The sequence below is a fragment of the Dromaius novaehollandiae genome, chromosome Z (assembly GCF_036370855.1).
Source record: "Dromaius novaehollandiae isolate bDroNov1 chromosome Z, bDroNov1.hap1, whole genome shotgun sequence".
NCBI lineage: Eukaryota > Metazoa > Chordata > Aves > Casuariiformes > Dromaiidae > Dromaius > Dromaius novaehollandiae.
In genome coordinates this window covers 49,784,732-49,807,283 of record NC_088132.1, presented here as the reverse complement: position 1 = coordinate 49,807,283, position 22,552 = coordinate 49,784,732, and the positions used below count along the sequence as shown (strand labels likewise).

The window sequence follows — 22,552 nt, the reverse complement described above, 5'->3', positions numbered from 1 at the left end:
ACCCATACATGAAGACGACATGATATGAGCATGTAGCTATCCCTATTTTATTTCTTTTGGTCATAATGTAATGAGTCCAAATTTCTTCAGTGGGGCTGGACTTCTGTAAAAATGTTGTCTTATCTAACGATGTAATTCTCACTGCAGTGATTACAAGATATCAAAAAAATCAACACATTTATTGTAATACAATTGAATACTATCTAATGTCTTCTTTACATGAAAAGATCCATTGCAAATAGTATGTGTTCTAAACAATGTAATGCATTTACCAGAATTTTAAGATGAACAACAAAAAAAGAGAGAGTTGTGGTTTTTATGGTATCTGGAATTACTGGAGTAAAGAGAACTATAAATTTAAAACCATGTTAAGAAACAAGGAAATCAAAAGATAAGAGCATAACGTCTGATGTCCTGATGTGATTGAATGATTACTGCATTTATTTAAATATTTCTCATAAAACTTTAGGGTTTTTTCTTGTGTTTTTCATTTAAAAACGCACAAATATAAAACCTTTTTTAAGGATATATACTCAAGGGAATAAAGGCCTGCAGTCTGTTACGCTGACACAATCACTGGATAAAATAAGTAAATATACACAGAACAGGAAACAGAAGCTACAACTCTCCTCTCCTAAAAAGATTCTGTTCAAGATGGTCTGGCAGCTTAGGCACTGTAGCCCAAACAATTTTAAACGCTCAACCTCTCTGGTTAGCTAAGACACCAGTATCTCTAGGAAAGAGCAAAAATGTAGGTATGTCAGCACTGCAATGAAAATTTAAGTAGCTACAGCTCCTCAGCTTTCTTGGGAAGAGTTTGCGAACTTGCACTCTAGAAATTAATCTCATATACTCCACCTACCATACACATATTATACTTCATAACGCTGAAGTATTTTTGGATCTGCCTCTGAGTCTTGATTTAAAAATGTACTAAACAAAGACAAGCATCACTGTCATAAGACCTCGTTTCTTTTTTTACACAAATTGTAATCTGCTACTTTGTTAGTGAATAACACAAAACAAAAATAATTTAATTGCCCAAAGTTTTAATGTTTTCTTTCTTTATTGAAAAAAAAGAAAATGTTTGAAGATAACCATTTTCTATACTGAGCACGTTAAAGGCTACTGCAAAAAAAATTCAGCTTAATTTAGAAAATCACGTATAACTGACAGTGACAAAACCAATATTTATATTAAAGCATTAGCTTCACTTGGTGAATATAACAGGAGAAATAGAGAATCTTAAATAGGTTTTTCAAATGCTTGCTACAGATAGTTTCGTTTAGGTAACAGGATGAAAGAGATGAATTATACTTACAAAGTTACAATGTTAAAAATATTACGCAAATTGGGCATTGTCTCTCACATGTTACTACATATTACAGCATAACATGACATAGAGATGTAAATATAAATGGATAGTGTCCATAAAATGTAAATGTTTTCTACTGTCAAGTATTGATAGGTGAATCAGAATGAATCATTATTCAGTGCAAAACTGAAAAAGCCTGTGCCTCTAACAAATTCAGTACAAGCCTAATAAGAAAGCCTGCTGTTATCATGAAAGCTCATGTTATCATGAGATTACAACAGACATTGAGTGAGAATACATACAAATCTAATGAAATGTAAAATAAAACACTTCAAATCATAACAAATTTCTGTAGTGCCTTCTATTGTGTCTCATCTCCTGTTAAGGGCTCTTGTCACATTAGCTGCCATATTAAACTACATGGCAGTGCCGCCAAAACAATATGACATACAACTAAGATTTTTTTTTTTTACTGCAAGAGAAGAACTTGCTTCTAGTTGACAAAAGTTCGGGGGGGGGGGGGGGGAGCGAGCGTTCCCTCCTGAAGAAAATGAACACATGGGGAAACACTGAACACTGATTAACAAATAAAAACATCACAGACATATAGATCTTCATATACACACACACACACAAACATACAGACATACGCTTTCACTTACCTCAGTAGCTCTCTTTATATATGGTATCTGCGTGCCACTGTCCAGATCCTCATTAATGATAAGTCTCCTAGCCCACTGACCTGCTCTGACAACACCGCTACCATGAATTAGGACCAACAGTTTGTCTGTATTTGTTAATGCATCCTCACTCAAAAAGATAAAACTCTTTGGTTCACTCTCAGTCGCATCTACCTGCAATTATAACCAATACACGTTTTTATGCATCAATAAACATTTTTGAAAGAACACCTGTAGTTATAAAGTTAGCCATCAGAACTGATACCAAAATTTTCACTGGTTAACATCTATTTGTATGTACATTATATAGACTAATGCATGCCCAGCGCTAAATAAAAATAAAGCAGAACCTAATATCTGCACAATGTAACCTTGAAACACAAAAATATACTAGTTATACAGAACAGTTATCCAAGGGAGATTTAAATTTACTACAGCAAGCAGAAGTGGTAAAAAGTACGATAAAGATTTAAAACTTAAGTTGTTTACATAAATTTACTGGCAAAAAGAAAGTCCATAAAAGAACAATTGGGGAGGAAAAGAAAAACCAAGTAATTTGTCACCTCTGATACACCTGAAGCAATCATAAAGGTCTTACATAATGTGAAAAAAAAGTTCCATCTCAGCCACCTCAACATAAGTACCCAATAAGCTCCATCTGAACCAGTACTGTAAATTTGTCCACTACAAATTTAATAGAATAGGCCTAATAAAATATAGAAAATGCAATTTTGGACTAAATAATGGCTTCACTAAGAGCTCTGCACCAGGGTCAATGCTTTGCTGTTTTGCTTTCAAAAGAGATCAACAAAAGCAGCTTTGATACACAGCAAGTCATAATCTACTTCTAAATTTTGTCCTTATCCTACAGAATAAACAGTTCTTTTCTGTTTTGTTTTGTTTTATTTTAAGGTCTGTACCTGGTTTCGCAAACCTGGCTCAAGGCAAAAAAACTATTCTGGTCTAAACACTGCAAAGGCAGGGAGAAACAGCCTATCTAGCCCTTTTTTCTTTTCTCACATTTGAATTAAACGGAAAAAAAGAAAGAGTAGGCAAATGTTCAGCTTTTGGACTTCTTAAATGTAAGTAAGTCTTACCTCCTTTTTTTCTGTTTGTTTGTTTTTGTTTTGTTTAAATGAAGTCAATGACGCTACTTGAACAAAAAGATTTCCTAAGTGGAATAATGCTCATTTGATCATATCAGGTACCACACTGGGGATACAGTCAGATCATGTTGCCACGTCTGAAATAGCTGTATCGATACCTTAAAACTAACAGTAGTAGACATACAAAAATTTGGACAACTTTAAATCGCAAACAGTACTTCATGAGATGTAATTCAGTTTTGCACATAAACTGAACACTTACAATGCTATAATTAAGAAAAAACACTGCAAATTCATTTTTCAGATAAAAATATAATTTAGCTGTACATTTTACTATTTTAAAAACTAATTTTTAAAAATTAAATTTTAATACAGGAAATACTAGCACTTAGTAATCATATGTACTAGAAGACACATTATAACTAGTTCACACTCCTGCAAATACGTTAATTTAAAACAGTTAAAAATATCTACCAAGCTGATAAAAGAAAAAAATAACCCTTCATTCCCTTCCTCAACTTAATTACATTTGGAAACTTTTCTTCAAGCCAATTTATCTTCTAACAGTAGTAATTCATTAAATCAAGCTTTCACTAAAGAATGCACATAAAGGTCACTCTTGTGCACAACCTCACTTTATTGACAAATCAATGTAGAATACCATTTAGTGCTAGACATACTGAGATCACATAAAATAATTTATATTTATTAACAATTTTCCGTTCTGGACCTACTCATGAACACTTATCTCTGATCCTTTGTTTAAATACAAATTGCATATATTCAGTAAAATGCTGAACTTCAATTAGATACATTAACAATTTGATTCAACATTGTTATTCATGTGAGATAACAGTCTTCCAATAATTTGTAGCAAGCAATGTCAAATCAATCTAAAATCTGTTGATAATGTACCAAAGAAGATACAAAGTTTAATCTTCCTTTTCTCAGGTTTATTTTTCCAATGTACAACTATACCCTAAGTTTTATGAATGCCTACAATTATGATCAATCCTCTGATGAGTTATGCACTCTACAGACATTATGAAATTCCTAAGGTTTCCAAATAGTGAATTAATTTTTCTGTAAGATCCATCTCAGATGTTCATGAGCTGTCACATGACCAATCTATATCATACTTTAACAGCATACTAATTAGTATTTTGCATAGTTGTTATCAGTATATAAGGCACCATCAAAGTATACTTGAAACCTTATCTTAATCTCATGTTCATGCTACCATGTGGATTTTATGATACAATTTTAGCTACTACTAGCCCAAAATGCACAAAATGTGACTGGGTTCTAGCAGTCTTATTTTGTACATTGGAAGTTTTAAACTTTAAGATTGAACTTTAAGATTTTAAAGGGAAACATAAAAACTAATGTTTGTCTTATTCCAGTTAAGAAACAGTAAAAATCAGGAGTCTGGACCTCGCAAACAGGTGAAATGAGTGTAACTCAATGTTGTGAGTGGAAGAAAGAGCATGGCAAGTAAATGGGATATTGAAAAGACTCAAAAAGATCAGAATTATGAGAAGCTTGTGGAGGGAGAAAACTGCCCGTTTGCTTCTGGAGACAGAAAAAAATTTTCTGTTACATGATTCTATACAAAGCTTTCTAACTCATTTATGTTACAGTGTTCACAACACTGAATATCCTGATTTACAATTTTTCTCTCAAAATAGTAAAAAAATGAAAACTGCTGATCAATGTTACAAACAACTAATTAGCATTTAGTGATTACCACAGTTAACTCAACACACCTAAAACAGATGGAATTTTTGTGGCAAAATAGCCAAGAGGGATAAGCAGTGGAGATAAGGGACTACTGTTTCTCAATGAAAAGTAGTTCTTGGCTTTCTAGCAGACCAAGAGAACTACTGAATGAAGTTTAAACTATTGAAGTGAAAGAGCAAAGCATTGATAAGTTAGAAGATTCTGCAAAGTGAGACCTTTTAGTGCCATCGTGAATAAAATGTGTTAATAATTATTTAAACTTCCATTTCAGGCCTTCCTAGAATCTGTGAAAGATGCATTTAATTCAGAAGCACCCTCTGTTTGTCCTCGACAGCTAAAGAACAGCAAAGATCAATCACTGATTATACCATTAAAAACAGAGAAATATAGAGGCTTCATCAAGATAAAAAGAAATTGCAGTCTTCTTTATATTAATAATATAACCTTCAGTGGAGCACAAAATGAGAAATTTAAAAGAAATAATTGAACTGCTTCTCCCTGAATATGAGTCTCTTCATTTAAATTTTCAAGTTGACTATCAGATGTTGAACATCAAGAGAACTACAATACTTTACGCTAACAATAACACAATACACATCTAAGCCTCCTTGTAGGAAAAAAGATTTGGATTCATATTTTGTCATAGATGCTAACATACTAAAGTAATAGGCAAGCTTTCCTGATTTTATAGCTGAAGCTCTTTGATTTTATACCTGAAAAGAAATTTATAAATTTTTGTGGCCAAACTGAAGCTGCAACCTGAGAACTCAAAATAGAGACAGCAGAGCTGGATTTTTGCACAAGAGGTGGAAACTAAGAAAGATGAGAGAACTTGCAATGCTGTGATCTTAAACCTTGGATGCATTGGGTTTCAGTATATTACTAAAATCATGCTGGGGGTGGGGAGGCAACAATCAAAAACCTCAGGAACCCCCCCCCCCCTTTAATACAGTCCTGAAACACAATTCATGTATTCAAGCATTATTATGCACCCTATCAATTTCATGATCAACTGACAGAAAAAGGAAGACTGATACACCAAGTTTCCCTGTTTATTTTGCAATGCGTTTATATAAGGCCATACACAAGAATAGCCACACTGGTCAGATTATAGGTCCCAGGATCCTGTTTCTGACAAATGGCAGATTGCTTAGGGGAACAGTCTGAGAACAGGCTGGATATGGGGTGATTCCTTTCTGTTTTTGGCAACCAGTAACATTGGAGCTTCCTGAGCCAGAATTCACATCCAGACATGCATATATAATGCATGTTCAGTGGACCTATCCCACTTTAATTTTGTCAAATGTTTTTTCTAAATCCATTTGTACCTCTCTTCTTGATAGTATTCTGTGGCAATGAGTTCCACAATATAATTGGGTCATACCTGAAAAAAGTACTTCTTCCCTCTCACTAGAGATCTCCTGCCTGATAATTTAAATTTGATGCCCCTTAGCTCCTGTATTATGAAAAAAATGAATAACCATTCCCTATTCATCTTCTCTACACCTTTCATGATTTTATAATTTGTCATATTCCTTCCTCAGTCATCTGTTTTCCAAGCTGAACAATCTTCCTGTCTAATCTTTGTCTGAAAAGCATTTTGTGCCTGTAATCATTCTTGCAACTCTCCTCTGTATTTTTTTCAAATTCTTCATATCCTTTTTGATATGGTGTCCAGACTCCACATAGTGTTCAAGATGGGGGCCCACATAATAAGTGGAATGACAATGTTTTTCTGTTTTGCTCTCCACACTTAATAATTCCTAAAGCCCTATTTGCTTCGAGGTTTTTGACTGCCATTGAGCACTAACTGATGTTATGTTCTCTCACAAATATTCACAATCACTCTAAGATCTCCTTCCTGAATAGTAACAGCTCTTTTAGGGCCCATTACTGTATTAACAGTGAGTTATTTCCCCCATAATTTCACATTTATCAAAACTGAATCTCATATGTCATTTTATCATCCAATCATTCAGCATCATAAAATAATTCCAAAACTCATCACAATCAGCTTTAGATTTAAGTATTCCAAACTATTTTAGAAGAATCAGCAAACTCTGTTACCTTCTATTGATCCCTTTTTTCCTTTATTAACAAGTACGTCAGTGCCGACCTTAATAACACTGCACCGGTAACAACTTCTTTCAGCTATAAAATATGAACACTTTTTTTTCTTTCAACGAATTATTAATTCATAAGGGGACTCCTTCCTCTCATCCCACGACAGTATAGATTTAGAAAAGAATTTAGTAAGCCTGTAGACAGCATGTTGGAAGCCTATTTGTTGGAACTATTTTATCATAGTTTTTACTAATTTGCTTGGTACAGAGGTCAGACTTCCTGATAACGTAGTTCTGTGAATCGCTCCTGGAGCCCCTTCAAAGTCTATTATTGCATTTACTCCTTTTCTATTTCTCTGATGTAAAAATGCTGATTTAAGCAGAAAGTTACGTCGTAGCTGGTTGCTCTGTAGCTTCATATTTGGCTTCTTTCAGAACCCTGGGATTAAAAACCACCTCATCTTGGAAATTGACTATTGCACGTTACACCAGTTTGTTCCAAGATCCCCTCTCCTGATATGTCAATTTGAGATAATTCCTCAGAATTATATCCCATTAAAAAAAAAAAAAGCCTCTGGAACAAAGGATATTGGAAATAATAATTTTAGTTTTTCTTATTTGACCTTTTTTTCTCTGAGCATTCCTTCTGCACCCCAATCATCCATCAGCCCCATCAAACTCTCCAATTCATTATTAGGCTTTACAACTGCAACAAGTTCCTCCTCAGATTCAGTTTTGGGAGATCTTAGTTTATACCTAACTTGCCAGAGCTTATACTCTTTTCTTTTTCCCTTGCTTGCACTGGATTTACTCTTGCTAAAAGCTGTCTTATTGCTCCTATTAGCCTCCTTAACTATTTTAAACCAGGGTTTTTTTGTGTTATTACTTGGGAGTCTGTTGAGTGGGGTTTTAAAGATGGTCTTTATATAGCTTTCATTTTTTCAACTTCTACCTACTCTTTTACATTTATCTCATTTTTTATAGACCTCTTCATAAACTATTTTCTGCTGTGGTGAGTGATGTAACAGTCATTATTATAGAATGGTGTCCATACCTTATACCAAATTTTCCACACTGCTCAGAATTAAACAGTTGCGTATACTTTCAGAGTATCTGCTCCAAAATGCAATTATGACATTTTGCAGAAGATGGAGGTAATATGTCTGAGAACAGCTTAACTGTACTACTGACAAACTTGATCAGTACATCAGTGCTTACTACACAATTTATAAACATGAGTAAATAACGATTAGCACAACAGCAGGAGCTAGACAGGGTGGGCCCTTCTTCTCCCAACTCAGACACCCAAATCTATCTCAGAGCTGAGGAGAAGAGTCCCCAAGTGTGTGCAAGAAAGGTGATGGAAATATGGTAATACCTATTCCAATTGTGTTTATATCTTCATTTGTTTGAAATTAATAACTTAGCCTAAATACTGCATTATGTACATGCATATTTTGATAAAAAGGAGACTCAAAGAAAGTTCTATAGCCTCAAAATTTGGGCACTTGGAAGTTTAAAAATGACAGCTTCCTAGTTTTACAGGGAGCATGTAACATTGCTTGAGGGATAAGCATATTTTTTTCTTTAAACATATTATCTGTCTGGGACACAGAAGCACTCCCTGGACTAAAACTCCCCGCAGAAAGAAAACCTACCGTGCAAACAAGCTACAGAGAGCTCATCACACGTTGCATCATGCGAACTGTGGTCACAATGCAATCCATTTCTCCATCTGCAGAGAGAAATCTAAGCAAGGCAATGCTTTCTCGGCTGGAGTCCCCACATAGTCAGGGGCAATTGTGCAGCATACGTCCTTTGAGAACTGCGAATGCCACGTGCAACTGCTGTTCTCCCCTGACAGCTCCTCAGAGTTCCCAGCACAGCCTCTTCTGCCCTGGTGACGTGACAGTGGTAAGGCCTGCCCAGGAAGTACTCAGTAGTTTGGGCAGGTTATCAAAACATTCCCTAAACAACAACAGTTAGGGATTGGAAATGGGAATTTGAAAACTTTACAGAATTGTCAAAGCTTAGCCCAAATGGATTTTCCTCTACTGAATATCATGGCCTGCTGAGAACAGTAGTAGCATAAAAGCTTCTCAAAGACCCTAAGAATCCTTTATAACAGTGCTAGAAAACCCGCACAGAGCAGCCACTAGTGTCTTCCCATAGAATATAAAAATACATGATCATACATGATATCAATATGTGATATCCCATATAATGATAGACAGAAATATTTCACATCTGTATTTTCTGGAGTCCTACATCACTTCTAAGGATTGATCAAGTATTTCCACTAATCGACACCTATACCTTATCCTACATAAATATATATATATATATGTCACAAGTTACTGAAAAACCTACTCTTCAAATGTGCTTTAAAAAGATTTGGGGTAGTTGATTCAGACTCTACTTTGAGCTTATTCCTCTGCTTGTAAAGACACCTGTCTTTAGTTCTCTAAACCCAGCTGTAAAGGTCTCAGAACATTTGTAAATACTTTCTGAGAAGACTTACAGTTTCTCTACCAAAAATACCGCATTTTGAAAATTCTGACATCTGGCAAGCTAGGAATGCTAAGCTGAAGAAATCACATACACCAGAAGTCAGGCAGAACCATTTGTACAGATGCACGCACACACTGCATGTGAAGCCAGTGCTCTGAGACAATACCTTCCATGGAGCCTGAGCACAGCTTGTCTTTATCTGAACACTGGACCACAGTCTCCTCAAAGTAGGGATCACGCATTTTACAGAGCCAACAGAACAACAGCTATGAAAAAATTTACACTTACTGGGAGAGTTACTTTTTTCAAGTGGCATTCCTTTTCCAGTAGTCCATAAACATATTTAGTAATGATCTGGAAGAAAAAAAAAAATAAAAAAACAGAAAAGCAAACAGAAATTAGGCTGCTTATAGTAATGGCATATCCAGTCAGAAGACTTACAGGCAAGTGGTTAAACTTGTGTATGTTTTGCTATATATCTAAGTCTTCACTATACAACTAATTATAGAATTTAGAGCCTCATGTGAAAGGGTGCACTCTGTCCCTCAGAAAAGGCTGCTTGCCACTACAAAGAAATAGGAACTGTACCTGTGAATCCATCACCTGCTGCTGTGTGAATAATTATGTGCCTCAAAACTAAGGATTATAACCAATTAATATATACTCAGGGGTAAAAGAAAGGCTCATTTTTTTGCAAAGAAATACTTTAAAAGCATTTTTTCCATAAGCAGGACTCCCAAAACCCTCTCCCCTGCAGGTTCACTTCATGAGCTATGCGGAGAGCAGATCTTTAGTCACCCTAAGCACAAGTTGCATTGCCATTTCTATTCACTGAACAGCAGAGAGGTGGGTCAAAGGTGTTCTAAATAGAAAAAAATCCCTGACTGATTCCCCAGTATGGGGGAGTTTAAATCTCTTGTCTCTATGTAGAAATAAAATTGAAATTTTAGGTCTGAAACAAAAGGACATTTTTCAAAGAGCGATCAAAAAATCAACCTAGTCACAACCAAACAGTTGCTGTCTCAGACATAACAAAAGTTGTTTGCACTTCAGAAGCATTCCCAATATCTAAAGAAATTTTTTTCACCTTTATATAGTCTAAGAAAATGGAGATGCAGATGGAAGAACTTTCTAACCATTATTAATTTGAGAATTAAGTTGTAGAACAAACTAACGTGCTTTGTCCATATGGGGTTGTAAAAATGGTTTGGAAGTAACTGCCTAGGTTTCATTGGCTTCACAGAAGTAAAAGAAAAAATGGCAAATCAAAAAGGAAAAAAGTGCTCATTAAGAGCCTCAAACAGTGCTTGCCTTCCCTTTAAAGCTTGGGGAACTATGCTTAAATTCCAGACAGGACAAGATCTAAGTCCTGAAATATTAATCTAAGAATATCTAGGTACAACTCAGCCGGTATTCTTTAGTCCAACCCCTCAAGGCCACAATAACAGCCAGCTGAACCCGCAGCATATTAAGCCGCAACAGAAACGTTGCTGTAACAAAGCTCTCAAGTGATGGCATCTTAACGACACACTATGAACTGAGCAAGTAGAAGCCAGGGTATCATAAACTTCAATTTTAATTTTCTAAATGCACAATTACCAAATAAAGTTTCAATGAAGTCCAAAAGTTTTCATTATGTACATGTGAGCAAACGCAATATGCAAGTGTTTGGAACATATCTGAACAAATTAAAAGTACTGATGAAAGCTAATTAAAAAAGCCCCCCCCACACACAAACACACATTTCACAAAAGACAAAAATCTTTATTAGAAATATGTAAGTTTTTTGCTACCCTGCTCAAATATGTTTATTGATAGAATTATGTTCAAAAAACTTTATGGTTTTGAAAAAAATCACTCTTACTGAACATTAGTATCTACAGGGAAACTGCATTTGGAGAGGGAATTTAGCTGTAAGCGATGAGTTGATTTAAGACATGTTTATCCCCAAAGCAGTATGTTAGGAACATGCATACAGTGTAATTTTACCTTCAGGGCCAAACTTTTTATGGTTCACCGAAATCAACTTCAGTATAATGCCAACAAGTAAAGCAGTTAAGTTCCTGCAGTCTCAGATGCTGATGTTGTACAGACATTAAAATGAGTATAATGATAATATGGCCTCAAACATAGAGATTTTATTTTTCACTTTAAATCCCGGCATGTACCAACCTCCAAAAATATTAAAACAACACTTGGAAGAGAAAAAAATTGCTATGAAGAAAATATATATATATATCAGACACTGCTTGCAAAAATCTACCTTTTATTCCTCAGCTATGTGTTTGCATCTACTTCTAATCTCTCTTATCTATTTAGATTGTGACCTCTTCAAGGCAGAAGTAAACCTTTACTCATTTTTTACAGAGCCTGGTTCAATGGGGCTCTGATTCTAAGTGGGTCTTTATGCACTTATGGTATCAGCCTTAAAAACTGGGATTGTTAAATCACTAGAGCACTCTACAGTACAGCGAAAACTTAACCTAATGAATGCTTTTAATATGAGAAAACATGAAGAAAGATAAAATAGGTAGGATTCTCTGATGCAAAGGGGAAAGGGTGATATTCTGAATCTCAGGCAGCTCAGCACTTCGTCAGTCTCCAAGGCTGAGACACAGTAGAACAAAAACTGCTGTAAACTGCCCCTGTTTACGTAAGATCCCCAGGTTTTTTTTGGCAATAGATCAACAAGTTCAGGGATATCATATATTCCCATAATTGAAAATAACATAATAACGGCCAGATTTACTGCATTTATCATGGCATGTGTCTGGAAAATCTATATAAATTTGTCCTACCAAGGAACATGGCTGCAAGTACTGAAAATGCTGCAAATTACTTTTGGGATCTTCTACTGTCAATTACTTAGATTTTTGTGGATGATATGAAATTTTGAAACATTGAAAGTGCAAAAAATGTAAAACTTTCTTTTCTATTGGTATTCAAAAGAGAGGGAAAGTGTGGTATGTTATTTATATAGTGATAATTAGACTTTCCATCAGAAACCTATGTCCCACACATGAGGAATGCAATTTAAATAGCCACAACTTCTTTAGGTAATATTATTAGCTTGTGAATTCTGGTACTTTATCCTTAAGATCTGAAAATTGTTGTAAGATTTTGAAAAGTGTCTTGTGACTTCTTGAAGGAGAAGGTGAATAAGGTTATGCTCTATGAACTCTCCTTGACTAAACATCTGTCATATGGTTGCTTGCGACTGCAGGTATTCAATGACTCAGGCTGTTCCTTCCAGCCTAATGTTACCAACTCATCTGGAAATACCTAGCAATAATTTATCCAGCATGGGTCATTCTCATGGCAAGCCGTGACACCTGCTAGAGGGCAGCCCTATTCTTGCCTATTCATATTAACCTGTGATATTTTTGCTTTTTCTAAGGCGATTCCAACTTGTGAGGTGTGCCAACACTGCAAGCAGTGTGCTGCAGTAATTCGAGGCAATAAATAAAGCTACTTGTGAGCAGGCAGCATGCATGTCTGCAAAGGGAAAGCAAAGGAAAAAGCACAACAGTAAGGCTTGCCCAAAACACGTGAAATCAATGGTGTGATGAAGAAAGGAGGAAAAAAGACAGTTCTCTACTTCTTCTATGAGACACTGGGAACTCCAACCCCATTTTAATGACATATCTTCTCTTCATTCACTTCCAACTGCAGTCTATCAGGAAAACACAACCGAAACGGGGAAGTACGTGAACTAAGCACTTTCAAGGTATTCTTATGCCTGCTGTGAGAACTAGGAGGGAAAAAAAATCATGCCTCTCATCACTTATTCTGATAGCAAGGGAGAAATTCCTTCCCAGTCACAAAAAAGTGATTAGCCCAACACTCACAGTCCCCCAAAAGTTTGTATTCGAAGTGCAAGATAGGAGAAACTTTCTTCCCAGCACAAAATGGTACTCTTGAGAAGAAAGCTAAACAGCTTATGTTTCAATTTTCTTTCAGTGCTCTGAGGAGTCACACTCCTATTTTCTGCAAGCCTGTGGATTTTCAGTCCTAAATGGAGTCACAGTTTCTCTTACTTTCGTGAGACTAGACAAATTCCTAGAATGAAGACAGGCTGCTGGGAGCAGAGACCACAACCGAGGGGAATGCTTCTCAATCAATCACAACAGCAACTATCAGTATCCTTTAGGCACACTAAAAATATGAGTACCTAACTTCTGCTATCATTTTCTTGCAACACTTTTCCTTCATATATTGTAAACGAGGAGAGCAGGAGTATATATGGTTCAGGACAGGAACCTAACTTCAGTGCTCTCATTGCCCTTCTGAGGAGCCAAAAAAAGGTCAGTCTCCCAACTTAAGCAGGATATAAACAATGCAAATACCTTCAGAAGTGCTTTTCCAAAGTACTAGTGGCCCCAAACATGATGTCTTTAAAGTTCAAGAAGTCTTATGGATAATTGGGCGATAGACCTATGTCACGAACAGTACAATTTAATATATTTCTAAGAGGATTAAATAAAAGACATCAAGGATGCCACATTAAATACTAGCAGTTAGGAAACATCAGAATTAAGGTTACCCAACTCAGAGAAATTTAATTCGGTCCCATAATACAGATCCAAAAAGGACTATTTTTGATTACGGGATAATTAAATTTGATGACTGCAATGGACAGTAGAGGATAGAGACAGAGACAGAAGACGATAAAAAGAAAAAGAAACCCCAAAACATTATCTTATTTTTAGACAGAACTGAGATCTTACCCTTGCATTGCTAAATATCCTGTACAACGGTGGCTGAGACTATAATGCTCCATACAGTCTACGGGGCAAAATTGAAACTGCAGATGGAAACATGATTCTAGTACACATTAATTGTTAAAGTTCTGACTTAGTATCATCTGTGTTCTTCTAAGATTCTATTGGTCATATATAGGACTTCTTTAAGGACTGTTTTCAGTTATTAAAAAATATTGAAAAATTCTATTAGCAGCATAATTTGTAAAATATGTGCAATCCACCCTCCTGAAGCCAAGTGTTCAAAAGATCAGTACTGCCATACAATATGCCAAAATAGAAATTAAAGACTAAGAGCCATTGAGACTACTCATATGTTTAAAGTTACAAAGATCTTGAACTACTGAAGCCTAAGCATGATTATAAGTGGAGACAAATACAAGGAAACTCTGCACTGCAGAAATAGATGCAGTAAGTATGGGAGGGCTTTAAATAGTGAAAGGCTGAAAAAAAGACAACCAAAAGCATGCCCGCAAAGCAAGACGACAACTCTGAAATAACTCATTTTAAAATAAGAACCCCCAAATGCTAAGTTTCTAAGAAATGAAATGGTTCAACACATACCAAAAATTTCAAGCGCCTGAATGACACATGAGGAAAAACAGAACTGTAGCTGACCCACTGCTGAACTTTTCCATAATACAGATAGCCAGGTATACAGATAATAGATCACAACTCAATGACTTGTTTTACAGCACCTACATTCTAATCCAGAGGAGCTGTTTCAGTATATACCACATCAAAACCCATGCTGGGATGCAATGAAGTGCACTGAGCCTTGCTAGTCAAGCCCCTTCCCTGCTGTGCTTTACAACCCAAGTTCTCAGAATTCTCTTTTCCCTTGTGCGTATTCCCACTTTCAAAATCAACCACGGCTAACTCTACCCATCACTACACTAAGTATAAGAACAGGACAGCAAACCTCTTGCAGAGAAGAAAAAAAGAAATAGATAAACTACTTTCCCAGACTCGCAAAATGTTTTCCAAGTGAATCCACTGCTAAAAATACATTAAAGAAAAGGTATGAGCCTGCATGGTTTGGGGCCTTTCCCTTCTAAACCAGCATCTATCAGTAGTTACTGGAAATCATTGCCACTCCACAACTGTTCATGGATTCATGGCAGATGTGAGGAACCCTTCGGCAAACCACAAAGACCCTTTGAACACAATCAAATGCCACATGTCGCTCTCTTTTCCCATATGTGTATCCCTCATGACCAAAATGCCAACAACCCCATCATATGGCCAGTGTATAGTTAACACATGATAAAGAATAAAGCACATGTGACATGATAAAGGATAAAACACATATGACTATCTGACATTACAACCAGTCATGTGACAGAAGACAGATTACAAGACCATTGGAAAGAGGGCATCAGAGCCAGCTGTCAAAACAAGTTGTCCACACCACTGCCTGTTCTACACAATTCTAAAAGACTTCTGGAGGAAAAAAAAAAAAAAGGAAAGAGAACAAACTACTGGTTAAATCAATTCTTCTTGTGGGCCAGATCCAGCTAGGTGGATCTGAGATTTCCCACACAGGGAACTCAAAGATAAACTAATCCATCTTTGTCATGTTCCCCATTCACAGCTGTTCAAATTACAAGCAGAACCCTATCACCACAATTACCACCCTTGTTCTACTTTTTGCTACTCCAAGGGCTAAATGAGAAAGGAGACTGAACTACCCTCTCAAAATTAACAGAGACTACATTACATCAGGGATGAGCTATATTGGCAATGATACACTTATTCAGTGGATAGGAAGCTTCTGCCTCCAAAGATGGATTTTTTTTTCTTTTTTTATGGATTGAAACCATAAAACAACATTCCTTAAATACCTTAGCATATTGCTGTTTTCACTGATTTTTTTAAAGAAAGTTCTTGAAGTACCTATATGTGCAGGGAATAAGAGAATACAAGGGCCATAATTTTATTTGTAACTTTTTGTTAGTAGCCAGATTTTTCAGACTCAGATAGATATTAAATTTAAAATCAAGACAAAACGTACATGCTGTGGCATTTTCCCCTCTTGCCTGACCTCCTGTTTACTCATAAGTCATATCATAAGCAAGGCTAAGCATATTCCTCCTGCAGTTGCCATTCCTCTATTAACCTTATGGCTTAAACATACTTTAAACTCAATTTAATCTCCTATATAAACTTATTGTACAGGCACAAAGCTAGAAAAAGAGAAGGGAAATAAAATTAAATTGAAAATACTCCGGACAAAGATTTGCTCAAAATACTGACGTCTCACCATCTCTACTACTGCAATAACTCATTTGGATATGATTTACTATGCTTTGAGTTGAAGGGAAATGCAAGTTTTTTTTTTTCTTTAGAGAATGCATGGAGGTAATTCAATCTCCATGATTAGTCTCTTGTCAGTTCCTGTGAGAGAATTACATTTAAAATGTGTAACTGCTCGACATTACCAGTTTGTCTGACAATTCTACTTACATAACAAAATCAATGTCACTTGCCTGTGTATTCTTTTTTCCAAAGTAGTACACACTCTCCTACCTAACTCTGCACAGTACAGCAACAGAATCACTGTCAGCTCCCCAACCCTCGCAAATGTTTCCAGCTATCAGTTCAGCCCTGGCATAAGAACTTACAGTCTTCTGGAATCTAACTTCCACAAAAATAGATCACTCGCAGGTCTAGAAAGAATACTATTTTCAAATAATTTTAATTCAGCCTAAGAAATTAGGACCCTCAGCACTATTAGCAATATTCTAGGGACTTCAAGGCAGTGCACTCAGGTTGGGTGTTTTATCACTAAATCTAAAAAGTAAGCAAGTTTAAACCACTAGTAGCAATACTATCATGAGTAATGGATTTTTTTGTTTTATAAGATTTATCTTCTCACTGATAAGAATCACTATAAGGGCAAAAAGAGAAAATAAGCATGAAAAGGAAGCTACCTTTATAATATACCCACAAGCTTTTTTCCCTTTGCAGTGTCAGGACAATAATGCCTAGTGAAAAAATGCAAAATGAATTCCAACTGACTGCCCTGCGGCAAATCTCAAGTGGTGGGACTGACCCGAGGCTTGCTACTGTGGCTGCCATAGCCTTGGTTGAATGAGCTTTATTTTGACCCTCAAGTGACAAACCTGCCAATAAGTAACAATGAGAGATGCAAAGGAACTTTTTGACATACTGCTCTTGGACACAGACTTACCTAAGAACTGGGACAAACAAAAAAACCTACCACCACCACCACACCAGAACAAAGAAATCCTGAAAGCTGAATGGACTTTCTAAAGGCTCTGTTCACTGCAAGGAAAAAAAAAAATAAAAAAATCAATGGCATTTTAAAAATCCACAAAAGACCTCACTTGGATTATAGTGTGGGAGAACAATTCATTAAGATCGAATTGACATTACCTCTAAGGGATTTCTTGCTTTTTCTACTGAAAGCAATTCAATTCAATCCTAACACATCAGTGTGATATTCTGGATTCTGAGTTGACTGATCACAAATAGGATCTCAAGATCTTTTGAGAGAATTAAATGAAAAACAACACGGATTTGTCATGAATGCTGCATACACTGTTGATGTGATCTGACCCAACGTTTTGTTAACATGGTCTTTGCTGACACCTGTTGGTTTATTTTTTGTTTATTTTTGTTTATTTGTTTTTGTTCTTTTCAAAAAAAGCATGTCTTATTTTATAAACAGCTTGACAATTATGTGGCTTCAGAAACTGCTTAATTATGTAGCAAATCTTACAGAAATTCTCAATTGTTTTTAAATATATACATGTATATGTGCCAGTACTAAGCAGAGGCTTCAGTCACGCACCCTGTGCTAGAAGCAATCCAACATCAGTAGAAAACATGACTTCTATCCCCAAGCTAAGCTAAGAAACAAAAGGATGAGAAGATTGCAAAACAAATACACTAAATCCTCCCAAAAGCTTGACTGGGGAACAAATATAAATAAGGCTCATAAGCATGTTTTAAAATTCCAATTCAAGAACTAAAAGTTTAGCTTATTATCTTAAATTTCATATTAGAGATGACTTATGAAAAGGTATCTGGAAGACAGAACAACAGCAGGTTTGATTCCAACTGTTAATGAAAAAATTGTAGTTTAGGTGGAGAGGTGCTACTATGCAGTTTTGCAAGGTTAAAAATCCATCCCAAACCCAAATGACATACCAGATTAACATAGCTAAAGTCTCCCAGCTTTTGTAGTCACACACAAAAAGGCAGTGATGTGTCAAGCATCTCATTTCACCACCTTTGATTCCTCAGCAGAAATGACCAGATAAATATTCACAGATGGACTGAAGGTTTAATTTTATGTAAATCCAGAGCAGAACTCAAATTAACACCTTCTTTCCACAGCAAGATGTCTTAACCATTCTGCCATAATGCTCCAGAACAGCTGTGGGTCAAGACAAATTGGATTTACATAATTTGAGTGAAAAAGGACATGGCACTGGCCATAAGCAGCAGTTCTTTTTTTCTTTTCTTGGTACAAATAATAGTTGATACCCTCAGAAACACAAATAGCAAACGCTTATATTTTTCCTGTTAAATAATACTTACACTTCTTTTTACTAGGTGGAGTAATTACCAACCAGAGTGCAAAGGGACCATTCACTCCTCGCATAGTTAAGGAGGATATCTGGGACTCTCACCAGCTTTGAGTAACTGACAAAAGCCACCAGTTAACTTCTGAGAGAGTGGGCTAGCTTTTTTTCTGCTTTCTAGTCTATGGTCATGATACCTAGCACTCTGAACAAAACTTTCCCTTAAGAAAAGAAAAACCTGCCCTGAGGGCACTGTCTCTTCTGGGGATATCAGGCTGAAGGCTGAGAAAACACCTTGGACATTGATGAACCTTTTTCTACACTTTTTTCTCATTATTTCTCAAGAAAAGGTTTCATTTTTCTATACCACATGATTGAGCCTGTCTAAACATATCCTTGGGTTCTGCTGGCGGGCAAACTCAAAGGGAGAGCAAACTACAAAAACTCCAGGTACTGCGAATAACAGCAGAACTTTCAACCAAGAGGTAAGGAAATGTGCTTCAAAATCCTTTCATTTTACTCTCATATAAAATACCTGAAACCATTTAACTTAACAAAATACGTTATCATTCAAAACATTTTAATTAAATCAAATTTGGAAACATTCATTTGAGTGCTTTTTCTGCTTTGTTTTTAAACAATGCTACAAGGAGGAACTATCATTGGTAGAGGAGGTTTATAAAATAAACTTAATAGCCCATAGTATTTCAATTATTTCAGGATGGGTATATTTAAGAATATTGTTAGTAGATCAAGAATATTTATCTTGATGGTGTCCAAAAAGCATATGGTAACCTCTCTTCCTAAGAAATTATGACCGAGGAACTCGCATAGTCAAACCATACTGCATGTACACCTACTAACATTTGCTACGTTAAGACTTCAAAAGACAACATTATCAGTAGAGTACTTCCCATCATGCTATATAGGCAAAAGTATCAGGACAAGAGGAAAAAAATAGTTAATAATGGAGTTCTGTACACTATAAATGATTTACTGTGTTTTAATGAATTTTACTTACATACTTTTTTTGGACAAGAAACATATGTTTCTGAGTACAACCAGCAAGAGAAAGTCCAATTACACAAAAAAGTGTATCATGAGCTTTCAGTATAACACAACACCAATTAAGAAGGATCATAACAATCTGTCATTTTATACAAACATCAAATATTAATTTGTTTGACCTTCTACTGAATACAGATGTTCTCAGGAAAAAAAACTTCTTGCAAAATGGGGTGTTGTGTTTAGCAGGCTCTTATGTGAATTTTTTATTACAACAATACAATACTGAGCACATCCAGCCAATTAAGTCATTATTTCTAAAAAGTCTGTGAAGTTATGGAACACTCTTAATGAGAAAATACATTTATAAATAATGTGACCAGGATTTGGCCCTTGGTGTTTGTCAGTTACCCAGTAAAAGTTTGCCTGACAGGATCCGTTGCACTTTTGTTTGAGGAAGATATCAACATATGCTTGATTAGACTAGTGGTTCATATCCTCTAACATTCCAGACAATAAATGGTTATCAGTAACAAACATATCAAAGAAGTAATGACAATTCCTTCTGAACAAAGATGTAATAATCTTGTCTGATGAGGAACTTCTTCCCAACCTCTAGTTTTTGAAGTTTTTAATAATATTTCATAAAAGCATTAAATAGGCAATTTTATTCATATAGATACAGATAATGGACATCAGAAACAGTGAGAAGCATGCTTGTGTGTAATTTATTATAATTATAGCACAGTTGCTTGCTTGAGAGTTCTGTGCAGCCCAGCAAGCAACTACAGAGTTTGTCAGGAGGCAAGGTGACAAGTGACTAGTTGTTGTATTATCATCTACAGTTCTCCTAAAATCTTGTTCTCCATGCTTCTCCTTTTCCACCTGTCTCTTTTACAAACTACAAAGTAAGCTTGTTAGGCTGGGACTATCTTTTTGCCATTGTTCATATGGTGACCCTAATGTGGTTGAGCTCCTGGGCACTACTGTAATATAAGCAACAGCAGGTTCTGCTGCACTTGAGCTGCGTGCGGCAAGCTTGGGAGGTTGCTCTCGCAGAGTGCTTCTGTGCTCAGGAGGACGTGGAGCTTGCCGAGTGCATGCAGCTGCTGCAGAGGCACCAGGAGCTGCTGACAGAAACAGTAGCAATTCACGAGCAACAGCAGGCACAGGCAGACAATAACTTACAGTTTGTAATGAGAACCTCATTTTTATCCACTAAATGATAGCAGAGGCCAAGCCTTTTCTTGGACTAATGAAATGGAAGCTTTTTTTTTTTAAACAGCAAAATGCCTCCACTGGTGCTGGAAAAAATTACTGCTGCTCCTTTGGATAGTCAGCCAAATACTCTGGTTTTGGCTGGGTTGAAGGGAAACAAATACAGTGGCTCGTCCTGCTCTTGCTGTTTTCCCAACACAGTATTCCTAAAGTTATGAATTGTACCGAAGAATCAAGAACGTATGCATTCCTGAATGTGGGACATCAGCCTGAAATTACATTACCGCAATATGGGATAGGACCTATCCTGTTACTGAATATGATCTGTCAAAAAAGAAAAAATCTAAAAAAAAAAGTATTAAAAATATGCGTCAGCCTTCACTTCCCACTTGCACTCACCTTATAATTTATTTCATTTCTGTTCACATTACCCGTATTATTTCTGGGGTTATGGGCTATTTTTATGTCAAAAATTAATAGTAGGTTGTTTAATACTGCAGCCAAGTGAATTCTGCTTTCTAATGTATCTAACAGTATCTTCAACTGGCTTCCTGTGGAGGTGGAAAGGTAAGCCTAAAAGAAACTTATAAACACAAGAAGATTATAGTGAGTAACTCACCAAGGAGCCTGTCTTTGTAAAAGACAGTGGAAGAATAGGTATTTTTAAATTCTTGGATAGTCTTGGAACTGAAAACAAATTTTTCTTAGACAAAGATCAACAAACATCATCTTACAGATTTAGGGTGGAATTCTTCCAAAGATAGTGTATTTGTATAAATAAAAATTTGTTCCAGAAAGAAATATTAATGATATATTTTATTATTTTGGAATTTTAGCTTATTGATGTAGAACTGATCGAACTTGTGAAGCCACATATTTGCAACTCAATATGCGCCCTGATCATTTCCATAAGCTGATTTCAATGCATCTGTTCTCAAAATTACTTGAATTTTATCAACCTAGAACAATATACACTTGGAAATATTTTTGCTTATTAGACACGACTGTGACCAAGAGCACTGAGTAATGCTGACATCAGAATTACTGACTAGAGTTCTTACACCATGATTAATCCTTACTTTGTCCCTAGCAAATTAGCTTCCAGTATTCTCCAGTATCCCCAGAACAGTGAAGTGAGAAGAGCTGTGACACATTGAACTGAACAGTAGATTGAAATGCAGGACAGGCTAGAGCTCTATTCCTGGCTGGCAACTATAGGCCCAAGCTCACTCATGTTGTCATATAATCTGTTTCTCTTCCTGTCTAATAGAAACTAACCTGATAGCACACACACTCCTAATATTGTTGCTTCAAGGCAACACACACTCAAAACTCAAACAGCACAGGATTTTGAGGGTACATTGTAGGATCCATACAGACAGTAGCACCTGAAAGAACCGTGGCTGCTATACAGCAAGTAACTATTCTTTCTTCTTTGAGTGTATGTCATATTCCTATTATAAGTCTTACAATCATGAACTTCCTGAAGGATAAGTGGAACAGTTGCATAAGATTTGTAGTGCTCCTTACAAAGCTGTCATCAGTTTTGATATTGTATTTGACAAAAAGTCAGTGAATTGTTACATCTGAGACTTATAAAA

The 22,552-nt window shown here is 36.0% G+C and overlaps 1 protein-coding gene across 6 annotated transcripts in view; it reads right to left on the bottom strand.

Moving 5' to 3' along the window:
* Window positions 1–22,552, bottom strand: part of LOC112992054 (cotranscriptional regulator ARB2A homolog) — a 274,848-nt gene that overhangs the window by 212,232 nt on the left and 40,064 nt on the right. For 4 of the 6 annotated variants that reach the window (XM_064501471.1, XM_064501469.1, XM_064501470.1 and 1 more), the window contains 2 exons: window positions 9,704–9,769; window positions 1,978–2,169 (listed from right to left, as the gene is read on the bottom strand). The exons of 1 other annotated variant lie outside the window; for it this stretch is intronic. In XM_064501471.1, the coding sequence (XP_064357541.1) occupies window positions 1,978–2,169; window positions 9,704–9,769 (258 nt within the window). The remainder of the gene's footprint in view (window positions 1–1,977; window positions 2,170–9,703; window positions 9,770–22,552) is intronic. One more of the 6 variants, XM_064501473.1, reaches the window with a different exon arrangement.